Source organism: Apis mellifera, linkage group LG15 (genome assembly GCF_003254395.2).
Source record: "Apis mellifera strain DH4 linkage group LG15, Amel_HAv3.1, whole genome shotgun sequence".
NCBI classification, from domain to species: Eukaryota; Metazoa; Arthropoda; class Insecta; order Hymenoptera; family Apidae; genus Apis; species Apis mellifera.
In genome coordinates this window covers 2,436,309-2,457,156 of record NC_037652.1, presented here as the reverse complement: position 1 = coordinate 2,457,156, position 20,848 = coordinate 2,436,309, and the positions used below count along the sequence as shown (strand labels likewise).

Below are 20,848 nucleotides of genomic sequence, written 5' to 3'. Positions count from 1 at the left end.
TCGCATAGAACAGCGCATTTCGAGTATTAAATGAGCCACGTGAAAATGCAACGCATATTTTTTACTTTCTTTACCTTTGTTGTCTAGTATTTTTGTCTTAAATGCAAGTTTCTGTAACAAATTTTCTTTCCATTCACGAACAATATTTTTTTTTTTAAATTATTATTTTCTCGTGCATATTAGTCAATGATCAAGCAATTATAACAAATTTTTAATATATTATTTTTATTTAAATAAATTATATTTAATTAAAAAATATTAGTTCGTGAAAGAAAGAAATTATTTAAATTTTCATTCATAAAAAAAATTTTATAGTTCTCCGCATTACCACCCGAAAAATTAATTACTATCTAAGAAACAATCTTTTGTTTATATTGCATACGATTATTATTATAATAAAGATTATGATTTCGATTTCCAGATTTCTTTTTTCTTTTATCAGTGCAAGGAAAGAAGAAGAAATTTTCATAAAGGAAAGTTCAAGAAAGAAGAAAGATGATATAAGGGAAGAAAGGATTTTTTGGAAAGGTGAAAAAACGGAGAATTTAAAAATATATAAAACCGATTCAAGATGAAAAATACAGTATCATGACAGTATTTTTTATTTAGCTTGAATCGGAGTATGATATCTATATTGATATAACAAGAATAAATTTCCTTTCCAACGATTTTCGAGTTAAAGGCAAAGCATAAAATGTATGTATGTATTCTAGAGTGTAGAATAGAAATCTACACTATTGATTTTAGGTACTGCGTAATATTCCATTAATCTTAGGAGAAATAGAAAAGAGAATTAATTTCCATTCTATTTATTGCAAGTAACTTACCCTAAACACAATAATTTTTTCGACACATTATCGTATCGTAACCTTTTTAGACAGCTTGATCTTTTTTACTTATCAGATATCAATATTTATTTGTGATTTTTTTGCTTCTCACTCTGTACATCAAATAATTGCTTATTTAAATAGTTTCTCTTCCAAGTCAATGTCTATCAATACATTTATTTTTACTATTTCTTACAGTATCATAGAAAACGCGTCTAGATACTTTGTTATAAATAAAGCTTGCAGCCATTTTACAAATCGATAAGATCGATTTAGAAACAACAAGTGCCTTTATTTTGAAATGACCGATTGATAGAAATGTTATTTATCTTGTTTTAGAAAAAACGACGCGATACCTGAAAATATTTAAACCGATATTGCCATAAGCAGTTTTCTTGAATTACAACAAATATTTATAATGTTCATTTATATATATTTTTTTTTTTTTTTACAAGTTAATATAATTAAAAGAAAATTGTCTTATGCAACATCGATTGTGATACGTCGATTAAATTTAAACGCTTTGCCCGTAACGTTCAATGATCGTTTAAGTGAAATTAAAATAAAGATAAATTATGTTGATTATTTTAAAAAACTGGGGAAAAAGTGTTAATAGAAGCGTTAATAAAAAAAAGCACTTAAATCAAATGAGAAAAGAATATTATGACAGTTCTTCTAGGCAATTGGTGTTTCTTATATATTTAAATACATGGCAGTATCGACATGATATATTTTAGTTTACCCCGATACATCGGACTTTATAAAAATGGCGCTCGTGTTCCTCCTACACAGGTAGAACACAGATTTATGATAATCTTATTGTTTAAATAAAATTGTACATTAAAAAATAGGATCCTAATAATTTTATTTATTTACACGAGAAAATAGAAATTTATCCGTCCATTGTTTTTTTTTTTATTATAAACAATAATATTTCGTGTTAAATCTGTTTATATTTTAAATGATGTTGCTTTATCATATATATATATATATTGGTCGATTCAGGCGATAATAAATGCAACAATTCGTATACATAAAATTCATATTATTATTGCACAGGATATAATAATAATAATATAATATTATATATAAGATATTATAAAAAGTATAACATCGTATATATAAAATTATATTGTGAAATGCAAATTATTCAATATTCACATTTATTCTTCAATAACGTTAAATAATATTGTGATCTAAAAAGGATATTAAAAGATAGTACTATATACTACGGATCGTATTGAAATTGAGGAAACATGATAGAATAACATATTCATGGCGGGATTAAAAATTGAATTTATGTTTGCTATGTTTCAATAATAATAATAATAATAAATTTGACATAGCCTGTTCATATTTACTATAACGGAACGAAAATTGTTTTGCGTAGAAAAACGAACAATATAATAATAATAATAATAAAAATTTAAATATTACAATGATATTGATTCATACTCGATCAGTAGCATAATCAAATGTACTTTTCCCAAATAATAATTGATAATTTTTTTAACAAATCATGTATAAGAAATCATTTTTATTGTCATAGTTTGACAATTAAAATATTAATTACGTTCTACCTGGAAAGAGGCGAACGAGACGCCGAAAATATCTCAAATAATTGAGGAGAGGGAAACGATCCACAGGATCACCTGAAGATTAATGGAAAATTAAAAGAAAGGATATATAGAAGGACAGATAGAAGAGGAGATAGAAGAAAAGGGAATCGCTTGGTCCTACGTGGAAAAGTTAATAAATTATTACAACGTATTTCGCGCGATACTGATCGACCGTAAGATAAATACCGCGGATTAAAATCTTAGAACAAATAGATATACACTTGAATGTGTGTCTGTGTATGCATTTTTTTTTTTTTTTTTTTATATTATCTTCTTTTTCATTAATTTTTTTAATATGGCATACGCATATCTCTTATAGTCAGAGATGAAAGTCATCTGTATATAAATTTATATACGCACGTATGTTTCTTTTAAGATCGGAAGGAGTAATGTCCTCGCGTATACGCAGGATATTGTTTTATCCATGGCAAATAGAATCTCTCTCGACCAGCTTTTCTCTTTAAGATACAAAATGTTTCTTAGCTTTCTTACGGTGGAAGAAGGAAACAACGAGGATTACGTTACGCTCTGTTTTTTTTTTTTTTTTTTTTTTTTCTTTAAATAAAATGGCGAATCTCTTCTTGCAACAAATGTCGTTTATTTTATTATTTTGACGAAGATCAAATCATCGGTTGCAGAAAACGTCGCTTAAGATATTTAAAATGGCACACTGAGATTTTTATCATATAAAATGGCAATTGATTCAACCATGTTTGATGAGAATTGTTCGCTTATTGCAAACGCAGTTGTTTTTGAAGAATTCGTGGAAGTGGATCAATAAGAATTAATTTAAATAATCTACACATTCGATTAAATAAATAAAGAAAAATCTCAAAAATTAAGATTAGAAAATAAGATGCAAATTAAAATTAGATATATAAAACTACGAAATATTAAATCTAATTATTGATGAAAGATATATAAGTTTCATCTCGTTAAATAAATAATTTTTTAATATAAAAGAATATCTTATTGAAGAAACATCGCGATTATTTGTGCCATTTATCATTCAATGAAATGTGTATTTAAAATAGAAAGAAAATTAAATTGATGTAAATCAATTTGATATGATTAAATATATAAGATTTGGAGATAAATTTTATGATTAATGCGATTTAAAGTACGATATGTAAGATTAGATAAACTTTATAATTAATACAATTTCAGATATGAATATTCAAATATATATTTAATTTAAATTAACTGATTTAACATTTTTAAAATTTTTCCTAAAAACATTTTTTAATGAATCATTAATAATCGCGCTATTTGCTTTTACCAATATGCAAACGCGTTGTAATCATTGATTTTTTTTACTGGATTATATATTTAATTATCCTAAGTCGTATCTACATTAATAACTTATAAAATTATTAATAAAAGAAAAATAAAAATCTTAAATTACTTTTTAATATATTTATCTATAATTTTCCCATAGTCATTGTTTTTTAGTCATCAAGCAAATATATTATTTTTTAATTTTTAATGTTTCTAATGTATTATATAATTGTATTCATTTAATTTCTAATCTAATAATTAAAATAAGTTACAAATTTTTTTTTCTAAAAGAAAAACAAAACTTAAAAAAAGACAATTTCTTGTTCTTAAAATGCCTTACTTTTCTTCTACTAATTGTAATGAATGTTCTATAAAACTGGGCTTAAAAAAGAGAAAAACGCCAGTAGACTAAAGACCCTGTGCAGTCATACTGTTAAAAAATATCTTTGTAAATCTAGGAAGCGATCGTTAAATACAAAACAAAGTAAAAGTAGATGAAAAACGTAGAAAAAAAGGAGGGAGCAGCAGAGGAAACGTTGATAAACGAGGCTATAGTTCACAGGATTGGCGTCGAAGAGAAATCATGGTGGCAGAACGATCCTTCTTTCTTTCCCTCCTTCCACCGGGCCAGAATGATTAACGACATACCAACAGCGTTTATCGCCCACGAATTTTCACGCTCTCAGTCCTGTACAGGGAGGCATATACGTATGCTTGGATACGTATACGCTTCGAAATACACATTGTGTAAATGCATATGGAATTGGCGCAACCTTGCCGACGAATAATTGCAATGGGACAATCATCATCGTTCTCTTTCTTGTACGATCAGCCCATGATAATTATGGGGGAAAAAAGATAAAGTATCCGAGAATCGAATAAATGAATTAATAACGGATAATAATGAAATAAGTTAATTTAAAACCGAGAGAAAAATCAATATTCTACTCTCGGAGGTGGACCGATGCTTAACTCAGAATACTACTCGTAACGATATACGAGTAGAAAAATAGAGTGCTATATACTTAAGGGAGGTTCCACCTCAGGAAGTGATCAATTTAAAAGCAATAATTATTGTATGATACAAAAGCGAATATTATCAAAGCGAATAAATTGGAGGGATTCAAGAAGCGTTCAGATGAAATGGAAATTTAGAAGAATTTGGAATATTCTCCGATCGAAAGTTCAGAAAGAGATCACTATGACGCTTTTCCCCGACGTGAAGGAAATCTCGCTGTGGTCAATGAACGAGGTGTTTCGTAAGACCCTCGTGGGAGATTCCGGATGTGTCGTATCATCGGCGATGGCGCTTAATTCGGTCGAAGGACATCGTCTTTCTCGGCATGGTATCGTGGGATAAAAATGGGCGGTGCCAAAGCCAGATAAGCTTTGTCGCCTCAAGCGTAGAATTCTCGATTATGATGCGGCGCGCCTGGTTTAGGGAATGCCTGCGCCGCTGGTGATCTTCTTGGCTCGTCCAAAGCATATGAACCCTCGTCCTTTTTGCGCATCCTATATACGATGAACATCACCACTAATATTGCGCAAAGCAGGCCAACTACTGCGCCACCAATTACCGCTAAAGGAAAAAAGAAGAATTTTATTTAATCCAAAATTGTAATTAAATAAATTATATAAAAATAATGTTTATACTTTAAGTTATGAATCAGATTAATTTAATTATCTTATTATAAATTTGTATTAATATAAATAATTATAATATTTCATGGTATGAAGATATTTGTATAATGTTAAAAATAATAACAAATTTGCAAATAATTTTTACAAATTTTTCAAATTTTAAATTTTTTCAAACATTTATTTTTTTTTGGATTAATTTTCTCAAAATATTATTTTTATTATTTTATTTCTATTATATCTATTATATTATTTTATTGTATTTAATACTAAATGATTGATAATTAACTTTAAAGAACGTTTATAATATTTGAAATATTTTAAGTAGTCGTATAATAAACAATTTATTATTTAATACTGTTGAATTATTCAAAATATTAATTACGTAACTCATTTACTATGTGTGACTCCGAATAAGTTAACCTACAATTCTAACCTTTCATTAGAATTTATATGTCTTCTTGTGAATAAATACCATTTTTGTGTGTTATTGTATACTTCAAGTTTAATACTACGGAAATTCATTAATAAATAACAAATAACTTCATATTCATTTATTTTAATTGTATGTATCAAGATTTCGACTTTTAAAATTACTTTTTACGAATTAATTAAATGTACAATGATGTATTTAATGTTACTTTAAAATTTTGAGGAAATAAAAATTCCTATGTTAATAATATTGCATATATTTTTGTATTATTTAGAAAATGTATAGATATATTTCTCAAAATAAAATAACAAAAATCATATTGTTAATATTTTCAAATTTAATATCTAATTAAATCGATATTTTCATTTAAATTTAAAAATATTTTCCAATCCATAATACAATTCTTTGCTAAAAAGAATTTTAATTTTAGTTCATACAATCGAATTTAAAAATTGCAAGATAATATTTCAGAAATTGATTTCAAATTTTACACGCTATAATTATGATTCACCCTTGTATTATTTGTGATGATAAAACGAGTTACAAGAAAGATGATGAAAATATAGACTTACCTGCCAATACACCTGGCTGAGCAAAGAAAGAGCTGCTGCGGTCCTCGTGTTTCGGATTCATGATATATACTTCGTGGATATCGTCGGTGTTGTCCGAGTGCTCGTCCTCGACATCCAAGGGTTCGATTACATCGACCTCGTTTTCGGGTCGGTTTACAGTCTCAACGATAGTCTGCAATATCATTTAATCAGTTCAATTCAGAATGTGCGTTTTTAAAACTTTAAAAATCTTAACATTCACATATTTTAGAAGAATTTCTTTTTAAAAATAGAAAAAAAAAAATCGTTAAACAATAAACGAGTCATGATGATCTTGAATATTAGGAAATATTGCATTAGAATCATAAGATAAAAATGATATACTGTTTCATGATTTTTTTAGAATAATTAATTATTCCATGACAGTTCCTTTAATGCTTAAATGTAATTTTTATCTTTGAAATGACAAATTTAATTGCTTTAGAAAAGATAGTTGATGTAGCACTATGTTAGAAACTGTGTGGTAATATATTGTAAAATTTTTAATCTCATAAAGGCATCTTGACAGGAGTTTGTAATTAATTATAAAAACTTTGGTTATATTCACCTGTTCCTTAGTTTTACTTGGTTCGTCGACAGAGTTTGGTACTTTTGCTGGCCTTTGAGGCGGTGGTTCTATCCTATTATTATTAAAGTCTGTAAGAAAAAAAAAAAGAGATCAAATAATTCACTATTTAAATTGTTGTTCTATCTTATATATAAGAATATTAAAGGAAAATTATAATAAGTTTCAAAATAAATATGTTATGTACAACAGTAATAAAAGATTATATATCATTTCGTTCATTGTTTTTTTCAAGTTCAAAGATGAACGAGAGATACCAAGTTTGAATGGGGAAAACGATAAAACGTGAAGCGTTTTCCAGCTTGGCAATTTTGAAAAATGGAGACAAAAAGAGGAAACGTTTCTGGAAATCGCATGACGCGCATCATTGGTGTGCCGCATACAATGCATTCCGCGAGCTACGCTTTTATTGAAAAAATTTTGAGCAAAACGAGATGGGACTCTTCGTGTCGTCGATTTCTGCTCATGCTTTTCAATCGTCGATGGAATCCACATGGATGAGTAGCTTTTTGAAAAAAACCGCCGCTGATGTTCGATTGTTTCGTAGCCCAAATACTCCAATTCTTTTTTTTTTTTTATTTTGTCTCTAAACTGAAATACTCACAATAGAGAATAATTGCGTTTCAGTTTGATCTGTAGTTTATCCATATCGAATTTTTCAAAATTGTTGCAAAATTATTGCAGGAATTAAAAAAAAATCTTTCATTTTTTGAATCATTAACATTATTATGATTGTACTTTTCACAAGTAAAAATGAAATAAATGATTGATGATCTTATTTTTTTCTCTTTCTAAAAAATTTTAATATTAAATATTTATATTGCTATTGTTACTTTGTTATTTCTTTAAAAACTAATAAAGTGAGGAACAATGAAACATATTCACCGTGATCGTCGTCGCCGTCCTCGTCGTCCGGGCCAAGACCACTTCCGGATGCTTCAAGATCGTCGCGACCTTCGCTGCCACCTCGACCAGAACCTTCCAAAGATTCTTGGTCGTCCAAATAAAGATCGTCCGGAAAGGAATTGTACGTCGTCGAACTTCCTCCCGCTGTCCTGTCTTTTTCGTTTTGATCTTTCTGAAATAAAAAGAATAGAATTTTATAAGAATTTCATAAGAGTAATTTTATAAAAAAATTTAATCTAGAATGAATTAATATTTTTTACACATTTTTTATATATGTTTAATATAGTTTTTATAAATAAAATTACGAGAATAATTAAATTATATTTTGAGATAAAAGAAATAAAAAAATAAAGAAATATTGATAAAATGAAAATATGTATGATTTTCATGTAAACGGTGAAAAGAAAATTAATTGTGTGTTTTTTTATTGAGTTATCATAAAAAACAATAATGAAAACACTATTTTATTTTTTTTTACACAGTTCTTTAATGTAATATCTTCCTTATTAAAAGAAATAAAAATAATTTTTATGGTTTTTATTAACCATTTATAACTATTTATAATACACTTTTATAAATAAGAATTACTCAAAAATCATAATAGATAATGTGAGTAATAGTAATGAAATATAAATATAAAATTGTATTAAAATTGTGTTGATGTTGATTTAATTATTAATATAATAAATTTGCAAAATATGTCAAAAGAATTTCAAGTAAGAGTTTTTGATTAATCAATATTATTGGAATGTTAAAATGATATGCCATGAAGTCCAGAATAATAAATGGTTTGATTATTGCAATTGTTCTCTGACTGATTCACAATATCTGTTCAATTTATTTATTTTAATTAATATCTTTGATACTTTTTCATTAAATTAAAAATAGATGTGCACAATTAAAAGATATATGATAAATTTTATATTAAATTACTTTACTTGTGTTAAAAAAAATCTTAATTATATTTCATTTTTTATTTAAGCTAATATTGAACAAGAATCAATTTCTATGGGAGAGTTTTTTCGAAGTAATCGAAATAGTCTATTGAATTGTAGTATCTCTCGGAAACAGTGACATGTATGAGAATAATCGATTGAAAGAGAGGTACAAGTGAACACATAGAATACACTGTTTATATACATGTTGTACAATCAAATAGGAACGAGCAACCGATCAAACTCTCAAATATCGAAATTTCAACTAAAAGAAACTAATCACGTTGATGCAAAACTGCCATCTGGTTCATCTATGTTCATAAAAGTTAGTTGCACTAGTGAAAAAAGTATTTATTAAATTCATTATATTTATTCGATACAATAAATCTTCGATTGTGAACTTATCAATTATTTTAATCCAAAATTAAGATTTGTTAAATTAAAAATATTTACAAAAATTGAATATTGAAAATTGAAAATTGAATATGGCAATAATAATTTATGTTTTATATATTACAGAATATATTATCAAAAATGAAAAATTATTTAATTATCTAATTGTGTAAATAATCAATAACAGAAAACGAAATTATACAATTTATACAATGATATTAATTATTAATTATTAATAATTACTAAAATTTCTTAAAATTTTTATCTTTGTGAATAATTCTAATTTTTCAGTGGCAGTCTTTATATAAAGCATATCGTTTTATAAATAAAATTTTATATATTACAAATTATTAATATATTTTGTTACATAACAATAATATAAATTTGAAATAAAACAGATTAAATTTTAAAAATAAATTTTACAAATTAAATAAAATAAATTGTTTGTTATCACTCATAAGTTATTAATTATCTGATTATTCTATTTGATATAAAATTGTAAGAAGAAAAAAGTGTATAATGTAATTTATTCATTCATTAATATTCTAGTTTAAACAAAAATTGTTATACACTAACCTTGATTATCAAATCTTAAATCAATAAATTTTCTGAAGTAATCATTTAAAATAATTTCAATTATAAATATATTATAAATATTTAATATTCAATCACCATATCACGAAGTATTAGCACTATTTTTAAAATTTAAGAGAGTAATGTCTGCGGCCAATGCACCGGGTGCAAGCAATTGTGCGTACGGATACATTGGTGTCGTTCGCAGCTGATCGATAATACAAAATTCGTCCCGGGCCAGCTACTCACCACATCGAAATAATTATACGCAGCAGTTTGAAAGCTTATTTATGAGTATACAATTGTTCACGAGTGTTTCTATTATGATATTTTACATAGTTTGGCTATACGCACAGATCCGCTTTCTCTTCGACTTTTTTCGCCAATGTCTGCGGAAGAAACGCAAGAATTGCGCGGGCGCGCGATGTTATCGACCTCTTTCGCGCATTCTGCCGCATTACGCATTCTTTTTTTTTTTTTTTCATTTATTTTTCTCTCGTCTTATTGTCGTGGTTGGAAAAGCGAACAATGCGGCTACGTTTGCATGCAAATGACTAAAGGCTAAGGTCAAGGCTCTCAAGATCCACTTGTCCCGCCTTTTTTAAACGATTTTCGCGGTAAACGTAATTAATGAATTCTGATGAAAACTAATCGGAATCAAAATGAACGTAGGATTATAAGATTACTCACGAGTTTGTAGTTGAAGTTGATGACAAATGACGATTTCGATGTTAAAAATTGGGAAGTTTTTGGTAGATAAGATACGACACGCTTTTCAGGAAAGTGGTGACTGCACTGACGTAGTACAGGCTCGAGCCTGTAGACGGCACTGCTCCAGGCTATTCAATATAGTTCCTTCACAGATATAAAACGGGAGGACCTGGCCAGGACCGTAGCATCACACAGTTTTATTCAAATTCTTTGTATAACTGGTCCATATTTTGTATATATTTTGTTTAAGTTAATTAAATATCAATTTAATATGCTTTAGAAAATCTGAATGATCCTAAATTTCTTTTATCATTGGATATTTTATATTATAGTTTACTTCAAATTGCTATCATATTTTCATTTTTTTTATTTTTAATACACGATATACAAATGCATTAAAATTTTCAAAATTGATACATAATAAGATTCGAGATATACGATAAGTCGTATGATAGAATGATGATCAGTTCGATATTTTGTTATAGGATATTGAAAATCCTCGGTCAGAACGTGCAACTACGTATACAATATCTACATATGGCACATTCTCACATCAACGCAATATATTTGAATAAAATTGAAATCTTTCATATTGAATTTGAATTTGTAGATTTTAATATAACTATGGTTTTCTTAGATTCGTTTCTTATTTATACATTGATCAACGTCAGTTACATTCTCGCATCAGTTTTGTTTTACATAGTTTACATAGGGGAAAGAAAATACCGGATGTTTGAAAGTTGGCAAGACGATGAATTTCCGATGAAACTGATATCGTATAGAGAAACAAATCAAACATCCGCAACTAGTAATTTCTGCCATAATAGAAGAGAAAAGAAATGTTACTGACAAAAAACATAACCTCTATTTTCAACTTTCTAAGATAGAAATTAAAATTCATTTTTGTATATACATAAAAAATTTACTAATCGTACAAATTAACTAATTAATAATTATTGTTGAAGAAAATAATAATAATAAAATAAATCATACAATAATCAATGCATCAACGGAATATAAGAAGTCCATTAAGAAGAAAAATAATAAAATTAATAATTTTAAGCAATTTTTTTTTTATAAAATATGATAGAAAATCAGTTGTTGAAATCAGTTTAAATGTTAATAATTACAAAATTTCTACAATAAGAATAATATATAATTAAATCAATTGATTATTAATAGAGTTAATTTATTCAGAAAAAACAAAGAGTTTATTTATATTTATAAAAAAATATTTGAAATATTCCTTGAAGCGAACTTTCTGAACGAAATTTCAACCGATTAGATTTCATTTGGTCCTCCATACGTGAGAGATCAATTCTCTGGCTTCATAAAGGGAACACAAACAGTTCATTAACTACATAACAAAGTAAATACGGATACTGCATTATGAAAGAGAATGAAGCTACTAAAGAGAAAAACTGTAGTTTTAAATGCTTTGCTTTGAATTTTGTTTCACGCTCGATGGATCGTGTCTAAATCGTATCAATGGAAAATTTCATGGTAAGTTATGTTTGCCTTTATTTTTGCCTAGATAAATGAGATAAATAATAATATAAATAATAATAATAATATAGATAAACTATTTTTAAAATTTTCAATCTTCAAATATTTCATTTTTTTTGAGATAATTTTTTATATAATAGTTTTTCTTAGCAGTTAAAGAAATCTTTTAATATTATCTGTAATTCTAATGTTTATTTTTTTTTTTAATTTGTAATTCTATTATAGAATTGGTATTAAAATTTTATTTTCATGAAATTTAAATAGAAATTTCAAAATTATTTTTAAAATAAATTTAAAAAGAGCTAAAATTTATTTCGATGTAAATTTCAATAAAATTCTATGATGATGATATGATATTTTTATCGATCGAAAATCAATTATATTCATTCTTCGTTGATGATTATTCATAGTTGCATTGTTTTATAGTGAAACTATTTATTATTTTATATTATGATATTAATTAATATTTAAAATCATTTGATTGAATCAGTCAATTCAATTAACAATGAATAATGAGATGTATAACTTCGCTGTTTTTTTATTGGATTTCTTCAATTCCAAATTGAACAAATCGATCGAAATGCGCGAAACAGCTGCATAAATTATTGTTTTGTGCCTTGACATGTTGGTAAAGTAAGATGTCAAATGCACAACACGATACCATCGTCCCCCTCTCTTCATCGGCTGTAACCGAAGGATAAAGACGCCATCATTTCCATTTCACGAAATTAGCCTGTTCAACGTGAAATACAATTTCATGTCGGTTAATTTCGTTCTGCTTTAAACTGGGATCACAACGTTTAACGACGCGGCGAGTTTGTGCTATGCAACTTATTAAATTGCTTTCATATGCATGAATATACTACATGTTAATAATGGATTTGTTACAATGTAAATAATCAGAGACGATAATAACAAGGTTAGTGACAACAATGACATAAATAACATTATAGGAATTTCTTTTATCTTTATTAGATTGTTATTACTTCACTAACGATAATCATCATGATCAAAGAAATTATTTTTACGTGAAAAATATATTTAATTAGTATTAATTATATCTAATTATATAGAATTGATAGCAAATACTTATGTTATATATGGAGAGATATAACAAAAGAGGTTAAGAAAATTTTTTCATAAATTTGAAGTGATTGTGAAATATATAAATTATTGCTTGATTAATTTTATTTTATAATCAAAAAATCTTGTAATAACATGATCATGAAATATTTCAACAGGAAAAAGCTGCATTTGCGAAAACCATTGCTCTTTTTCTGCAAGTTCCATCTGTAAAATTCGAACATAGCTAAGCAACTTTTGTCACTGGACATCCTGTTGGCATCAAAGGATGCCGCAGAAATAATTCAAGTAAATGAAAAGGGGTGAGGAGAAAAAAGATCGGGGTTGTTTGGTGACAAAGAGCCGAAGACAGAGATAAATGGATGACGGAACGAAGATCGATATAAGAGGTTATCAACCGCGGTGTAAAAAAAGATGTCCTTTCGGAGTTAAAAATCGAATATAAAAAAGAAAAAATAAACATATACTTATATGATATAATAAAATGGTAATACTTTAAAATTTGAGAAAATTTAATTAAACTAATATTTACAAATTAATGTAATAAAAAGATATAAAAAATAATAATTATAATTCAATATTTCCATTTAATAGGTTTATTGAAAATTTTATCTAAAATATATTTTATGAAAAATGATATAAATAAATATTGCATAATGATAAATCATTTTGAATTTATTAAATTTGAATTAATAAATTGATAAATTTTATTATTAATGTAAAAATATATTTTATTAGTTTTTAATAATTTAAGTATGACATAATTTTAAAATTTCAGAAAAGATATTATAATAGTTTTTATAACCAATTTCAATAAAAATATAATGTATACATAACATTCCAAAGAATGTCGGATGATTTATCTCGTAATTTCAAACGTGATATGATAAAAAAGTCAAAAACTGCTGAGACTGTGCGTTTGACAGTGGCAAAAAGCTCAAGATATTGAGTAGTTGAAATGGAAACCGAATCAAGATTAAAATATTTACGAAAAAAAAGGAAATTTTATTGTAAAGAAATCAAGATCGAAATTTATAGGAAAAAAGATAATGAAAAAATTATCAGAATCATTATAAAACTATTGAAACATATTTTCAGAAAAGAAAAAAAAAATAGTAGAATAGTAAGAGATAATAAAAGATGATAGTAAAAATAAATGGAAGAAATCGAGAGAAACCGAAATCCTTAGAGAAAACGGAAAAATCAAGAAAAATCAGCTAGCTGTGAACACTTGGCGAGACTGTGAACTTTAAAAGGAAGAAAGTGCGGAGACGGGAAGCGACTGCTGCACGGAAAAATCCAGCTGCACTCTAGAGATTAAGGAAAGGGGTTGAGAAGTTGAAAGATTTGGGGTAACGGGAAGAAGGAAGAAATTAAGGAAAAAATAGAGTCAGACAAAAGTTTGCATAATAAGGAAAGTATAAAAAAAAATTATTCTATTGTTAGATGTTAATATAATATATGATAATATATTTAATTAATATATGTAATTAATATAATATATTTTAAAGTAAATTTTATATATTAAGATGAAATGTATATGTTTAACTATTAATTGGAAAGTAGATATATTAAACTAAAATAAACTAATAATAAATATTAAAATTATATTTTTATTAAGAGGAAATATTTAATATGATATTCTATTTTTCCGACTTTTAGAAATAAAATTTTTCAAATATTATAAAATTTTTAAAAAAACTTTAATTTATCTAATAAATTAGATTCTACTTGAATTTAGATTTTTAGACTCAAGAATTAGAAATTTTAGAATCTCCATTTTTGATTTCTTTTCATTGATACTTTTCTCATAGTTTAAGTTTATTTCAAGGAGTTATTTTCCAACTTTAAACTTTTAGGTAATCTTTCGAAAAATAATAAAATAATTCCAAATGTTATAAAGTTGCTTCCATTGTGTTTCAAACAAAGAGAGAGATATGGCACTTTTCATCGAGGAAAGAAATACCAGTTTAAGAACATACAGAGTCAGGAAGCAAAAGTTAGAAGAGAAAGGAGCAACGAAATCTCGAGGGAATCCAGAAAATCCGTCTGACGAGCTGCAGAGAAGACGTGATGCGTTAGAAAAAAGGAAACAAGATGGGAGATGGAAAGTGTAATAGTTAGACAGGAAAAGAAAGAAGAGACGAGACGCAGAGAAAAAGCAAACAAACCGTGTGAAACGCAGGCTAGGTTCGCAATCGCATCTTCATTTTGCTAATGAGCTTCTGGAGATATGTTAAAACGTATAAAGTATATGAATACACATCATGTGTCCAAGTAATTATCGTTATAATTATATTGGTCATAATATTACAGATCCGCTATGATACTTTTGTTCGAGAGAAAATAGTAGTATATTTTAAACTGAAATGTTTTTTAAGATAAGAAAAAAAAATTGATTTTATTTAAGTAATGATTGATGAGAGAATAAAAGTATATTTATATAGTATAGTTGTTTTTAAAAAAAGAATTGAAAATGAAAATTTTTGTTGAGAAATTGGGATAAAGTTGGGAAATTATTTTTTTCAAGAGATTTTATGAAAAGATTATAATAATGATTTAATCTAAATAATAGAAAATTCTTAGTGTTCTCAAGATTAAGGTTCTTTACAGAAAATTAACAAAGAAAAAATAAAATTATTCTTTTACAAATGATTATACAAATTTAAAGATTCTTTATTTATAAACAATTAATCATAGTTGGTTAGTTATTATAATTTTCTTTTGTATTTAAATTTTTGTATTTGTTAAATTTTGAATGCAAATAGCATTTCCCTACAAAATAATTTTACCACGAGTATTATATAATTATTATAGAATTTTATCAAATATTTTCAATTTTTTGGTCAACTTTTTAATATCTTTTAAGATTGTTTGCAATTATTTTTAGATACAAAAATTCTTTTTTTCAAAAAGATTTCTTTAATTCTCAAAGTTTTATTTAATTTCATATTTAAAGTTTATTATTTTATTATTTAATTTAATTAAAATTCATTTTTTTTAGGTTTCAATATTTCATTGGGAACATACTTATCAAAGATTTATCCAAGATTCAGTCTCTGAGATTATACTGATTTTCTCTTCAGTTTTAATTGCCTAGAGATTTTCAAATGCAAATCTTTTTGCTTAATTCAAAGGATAGGCTTATCCATTTCCCAAAGGATATGGTTTTCACATCTGAAAATTTTGCTTGTTATCAACTCTGACTAGAGAGATTTATTTTGATTTCAATCTTAGAATGGGACGTTAATACGCTTCCTTGAAGATCATGTGTCGAGAGACCGAGATTTTTCTTGCTGAAGAGGGACATTAGCCCACTAAACATTAAGGGGAATTACGCTAATGAATATCTAACTTGAAGCCTCAACGTTAAAGGAAATTATGCTAATGAGCTTGGAGAGAGAGGAAAAGGAAAGGATCTGTGCGTCTTGTTGCATTATCCACGAAAATTCGAAAGAGGAACGAAGTCTTAATTCGAGAGGAATAAGGGATAAAACAAATAGAAGGAAAAGGAAGAGATTCTCTTCATCTTTCGGTTTCTTAGAGTACTTCCTTCATTTATTACGCTGTATTCTATTTGTATGTAAGTATCTGCCATGAATTTTGTTCATTTGTTGAAATATAATTTTAGTTATTCTAGAAGAAAACTTCATTTATATAAGAATAAAAATTTGCAATTTTTATAAGAATTAATTATATGTCTTTGAAAGTCTTTAATGAATAAAGTAATTCATGGAATTTTAGTTTATAATTATTCTTTGTGATATTTTAATAACTGTCAAAATTTATATTTTTTTATTTAATTTATTTTATTGAATTTAAAATTTTTTTCTTTATTTATATTCTAATTTAATATTTAAAAATTAATATTTAATAATTATAATATTTATCATCATCTATTAGTATTAAATATTTATATATATTTATGTTTAATATTTAATATTAATACAGAATTGCTATTGTTGAGTTAAAGTTAAAAATTATTTTAATTCAATCTAACTTAATTTTAATTTAATCAAAATTTTTATGATATTATAAACTTAATACAAAATATAAATATAAATAAGTAAAACATTAAGCTTTTTGTATCAATATTATAATAATTTGTATAATAATAACATTTAATATTTAGTTTATTTAAGTCATTATTCTCCTGAGGTATTAATTTACTAAACTTATCAAGGTTAAGAAATTTAAAAGTCATACAAAAAGTTATTAAATTAATTTTACCCTTATCCCAATATGCACCCTTGTATTAAAGAATTCCTCCAAAAAGAGGGAACGAAAAGAAAAATTATCTGAAAAGATTGAGGGGAGGAAAAAAAGGGGAATTGAACCACGAAGAAAGTTCACCCTGTCCGACTCAGCTTCTCTGCATGCTAAGCGGCGAATTAGGCAAATATTTCCCTACATCGTCTGCGGCCACGAGTAAAAAAGAATCCATTCTATACTCGACTTTTCTTTGAAACCATTTTGTATACTCTTTAGAGTATTTAACTATTTTCCAAATTTTGATTCTTAATGATATAAATCACGTAATTTCAAACATTGCTTGATTTAAAAATTTCTAGATTAAACTTTAATACTGAGAAATTACTTGTTATTATATGTGAAAGAATTTGATTTTAATACTAAAGTTATTAATATTATTATATTATATTTATATATTATATTTAAAATAATTTATTCAAATTGTTATCTTTTTGTTTTGTTTTTTATGTTTTCTAACTCATGTTTTTTTCTATTTTCAAATACTGAAATTAGAAGATATCAAGGTAAATAATTCTTATTTTTTATTAAAAAGAAAACTAAAGGAATAGAATGAGGAATCATTTTTAGAAAGAGATTCGTCATATAAAAAATAAAAATTATTTATAAATTATTAATTTATTTATAAAGAAAAAATGAAATAGATTAAAAGAAAATAGAATAAAAATTTGATTAAAGAAATAAACTTATTTTATAGTTTCTTTATGATTTTCTTATTGATTTCTTAGAAAAAAATTATGATTTTATCTAATAATAATTTTGATTTATTCAAATTTCAAACAATTGAAAAATGAAAAAAAAATAAATAAAAGAAAAATTTGTTTGTAAAAATTAATTAACTAATTAATTAACTATATTTTACTTAATCTAAAAATATTAATCATGCTTTTTTTTTAGGAGAAAATTGTTGATAAGGAAATTGGTTCAGGGATAAGCAAAGAAATGTAAATTTTCCGGATTCGTGATAGAAATATTCTTTGGATATCATAAATTTTATGATTTCTTAGATGGCGCCATGGAGTAATGGAATATCTTTTGATGAAAGTTCAATCCCTTGTGCGCAACTTGGAATATAATAATAATGTGGAACAAAAATTTTTTCACATGGCAGAGATGGAGTTTGTTTTTCAAAATACTCACGAGCAAATTGAGAAGAATATTTTTAAATATTCATAGACTTTTGTAGAATCTTGTTGATATTTGTAGCAAAAATATTCCACACTTATTCGAGTTCCAAATATTTGAAATAGAAATATTCTACGGTTTCCTTATTTTCTATATTTGTGAAATTTCCTTATTTCCTTTATGTTTGCAGAAGAAATATTCTTTATTTCCTTTACTATGTAGATATTTACAAAGGGAAAACAGCATTCTTCTTTACTTTTCTTACTTCACTAATTTTTAGGAATTTCACTCAATTTATAATTTTCTATTACAATGAATTACATTATGATAGATCAGTTTGAATTTGTTTTAATGCTATTATAAAATTTTGTTATGTAGTAGCATTTAAGAAAACTGATTTTAAAATCTCTCTTATTAAGATTTATCTAAAATTATGCATTACAATACATCTAAAATAATATATTATATTGTATAATTTTTCAAAAAGTTTTTACAAAAAATTTTTTCAATTTTAGTTTTTTTCTAATTAATTGTTATTCTGATTAATTTTAATTAATTTTTTTAGAAAAATTACATAATATAATATATTGATTATATAATATATATATTTTCTATATATTAATTAATAATATCAATAATATTGATAATAATATTTTCTTTGCTACTTTATCACAATATTTTTCTTCAATTTCTTTTAGATAATTTTTTTTTATAATTGTAGATATTGATAATTATTGGTTATGTGCTGCTTTTCTAAAAATTCAAACTTTAATTATTTAAATATTTTATAAAAATATCTTTATAAAATATTCATTCTTGTTTTCAGGTCAAAACATAGTCAATTGTTTTTTTGACTTTATCTCTCTGACTTTATTTCCTAGTTAATGAATAATTAATTACGCATTTCTTTGCGCATTTTTTAATTAATTTTAATTCATCTAATGAAGGCGTATCGATAATTTATGAGAGGAGTTAAAACGATTCGTAGGTGAATTGTTTTTCAAAATCGACGATCGGATTAATCGAATCAATTATCCAGGTATATTGTAGGATTCCACTCGTATCTGCTTAATTTGTTTAATTTATTGTTGAACGATGCGGAATGCGAGGTGTAATGTACAAACAGAGGCTGGAATTTCATAAAAGCAGATTTGTTCGAAAATTCGGTCGATGATATGTCGGAGAGGTATTTTCAATTTCTTTTTTAATTGTATAAATAATAAATAAAATTAAATAAATAGGATATTATAATATAATATTCTTTTAAATCATAGAAAAATAATTTAATAAATCTATTTCATTGATGATTTTGAAAAAAAAATGAAAAAGAATTTGTTATTAAATAAATTAATATTTGTTATATATTTATCATTATATTTTAACAGGTTCTTTAATGTTTGTAATTTGTAAATTTTGCAATTAATACAATTTGATTATGAAAAAAAGTGATAAATTTCTAATTTATATTAATTATAATTTATTCTTTCATATTCTTTCTTTTTTATTCTTTCATAAAGTCTTCTTCCTTAACTTTCCAACATTGATTTAAGATTTATAATAAAATAAATTAATTCACTTTTAAGGAAAGGAACAAAAAGTGATATTAATAAATTAATTATTTTAAATTCTTCCACAATATATGTTAAAAATACTATTTGTTTCTTACTATATTATAATAATTTTTTATATTTCTATTATTTATTTTTTATTTATAAATTAAAATAAGAAATTATAATTAAATATAATTTTTAGCTCTTTGAAATATTTTTTGGAATAATGAATATTTATTGATATAATTATTATAAATTTATATCAATTTGATATAAATTTAGTGATATTATTAATGAAAACAATTGAATTAAGATTTTATTAAATTATTTAAAAATATATATATTATATATATTACTTAAATTAGCACTATCAGAAAATATGATCAAAATTTGATGAACATAATGAATAATGAAACATATTAAATTAGATAACTTTCAAATTAATATATTCTTAAATTCAAAACTTTTGCATTTTGTTTTTATCCATCAATTGCTAATTAAATAATAAAAACAACAAAAATCATAAACAAACTAAAAAATTCTTAAATCATCGCAATAATTATTTTTAAAATTCTAGTTACGAAGGAGGAACAAACGTGACTGCATGCTAATTCGCGTCGTTTGAAGAGTCGGAGCAGACCTTTAGGAGGATCCTTCAGGATCTCCTCTCCGTTTAAACGAGCGTCGCAGGACGAAAGGGGCTAAATGAGTATGGAAAAGGGCTATGGGGAGGAAAAAAAAGGCGAGCATCGCGACGTCGAGTGGCGAGGACAAATTGGTAGTCCGTGGAAGAGGAAGAATGGAGGGAAAGAATGAAAGGGAAGAA

The 20,848-nt window shown here is 25.4% G+C and overlaps 1 protein-coding gene and 1 long non-coding RNA gene across 4 annotated transcripts in view; one reads left to right on the top strand and one right to left on the bottom strand.

Annotated features, from left to right (window-relative positions):
• Positions 1 to 1,252: 1,252 nt before the first annotated feature.
• Positions 1,253 to 20,848, bottom strand: part of LOC413557 (syndecan) — a 169,838-nt gene continuing 150,242 nt past the window's right edge. For 2 of the 3 annotated variants that reach the window (XM_016916613.2, XM_006559184.3), the window contains exons 2-5: positions 7,857 to 8,049; positions 6,954 to 7,042; positions 6,368 to 6,539; positions 1,253 to 5,303 (exon numbers count right to left, since the gene is read on the bottom strand). In XM_016916613.2, the coding sequence (XP_016772102.1) occupies positions 5,122 to 5,303; positions 6,368 to 6,539; positions 6,954 to 7,042; positions 7,857 to 8,049 (636 nt within the window). In that variant the 3' untranslated portion in view covers positions 1,253 to 5,121. Of the gene's footprint in view, positions 5,304 to 6,367; positions 6,540 to 6,953; positions 7,043 to 7,856; positions 8,050 to 10,027; positions 10,167 to 20,848 lie in introns of those variants that run through there. The other variant, XM_006559185.3, reaches the window with a different exon arrangement.
• LOC102654464 lies at positions 19,306 to 20,835 on the top strand. Its single transcript, XR_001705676.2, has 2 exons — positions 19,306 to 19,658; positions 20,600 to 20,835. It is a non-coding gene; the product is annotated as an uncharacterized LOC102654464 (long non-coding RNA).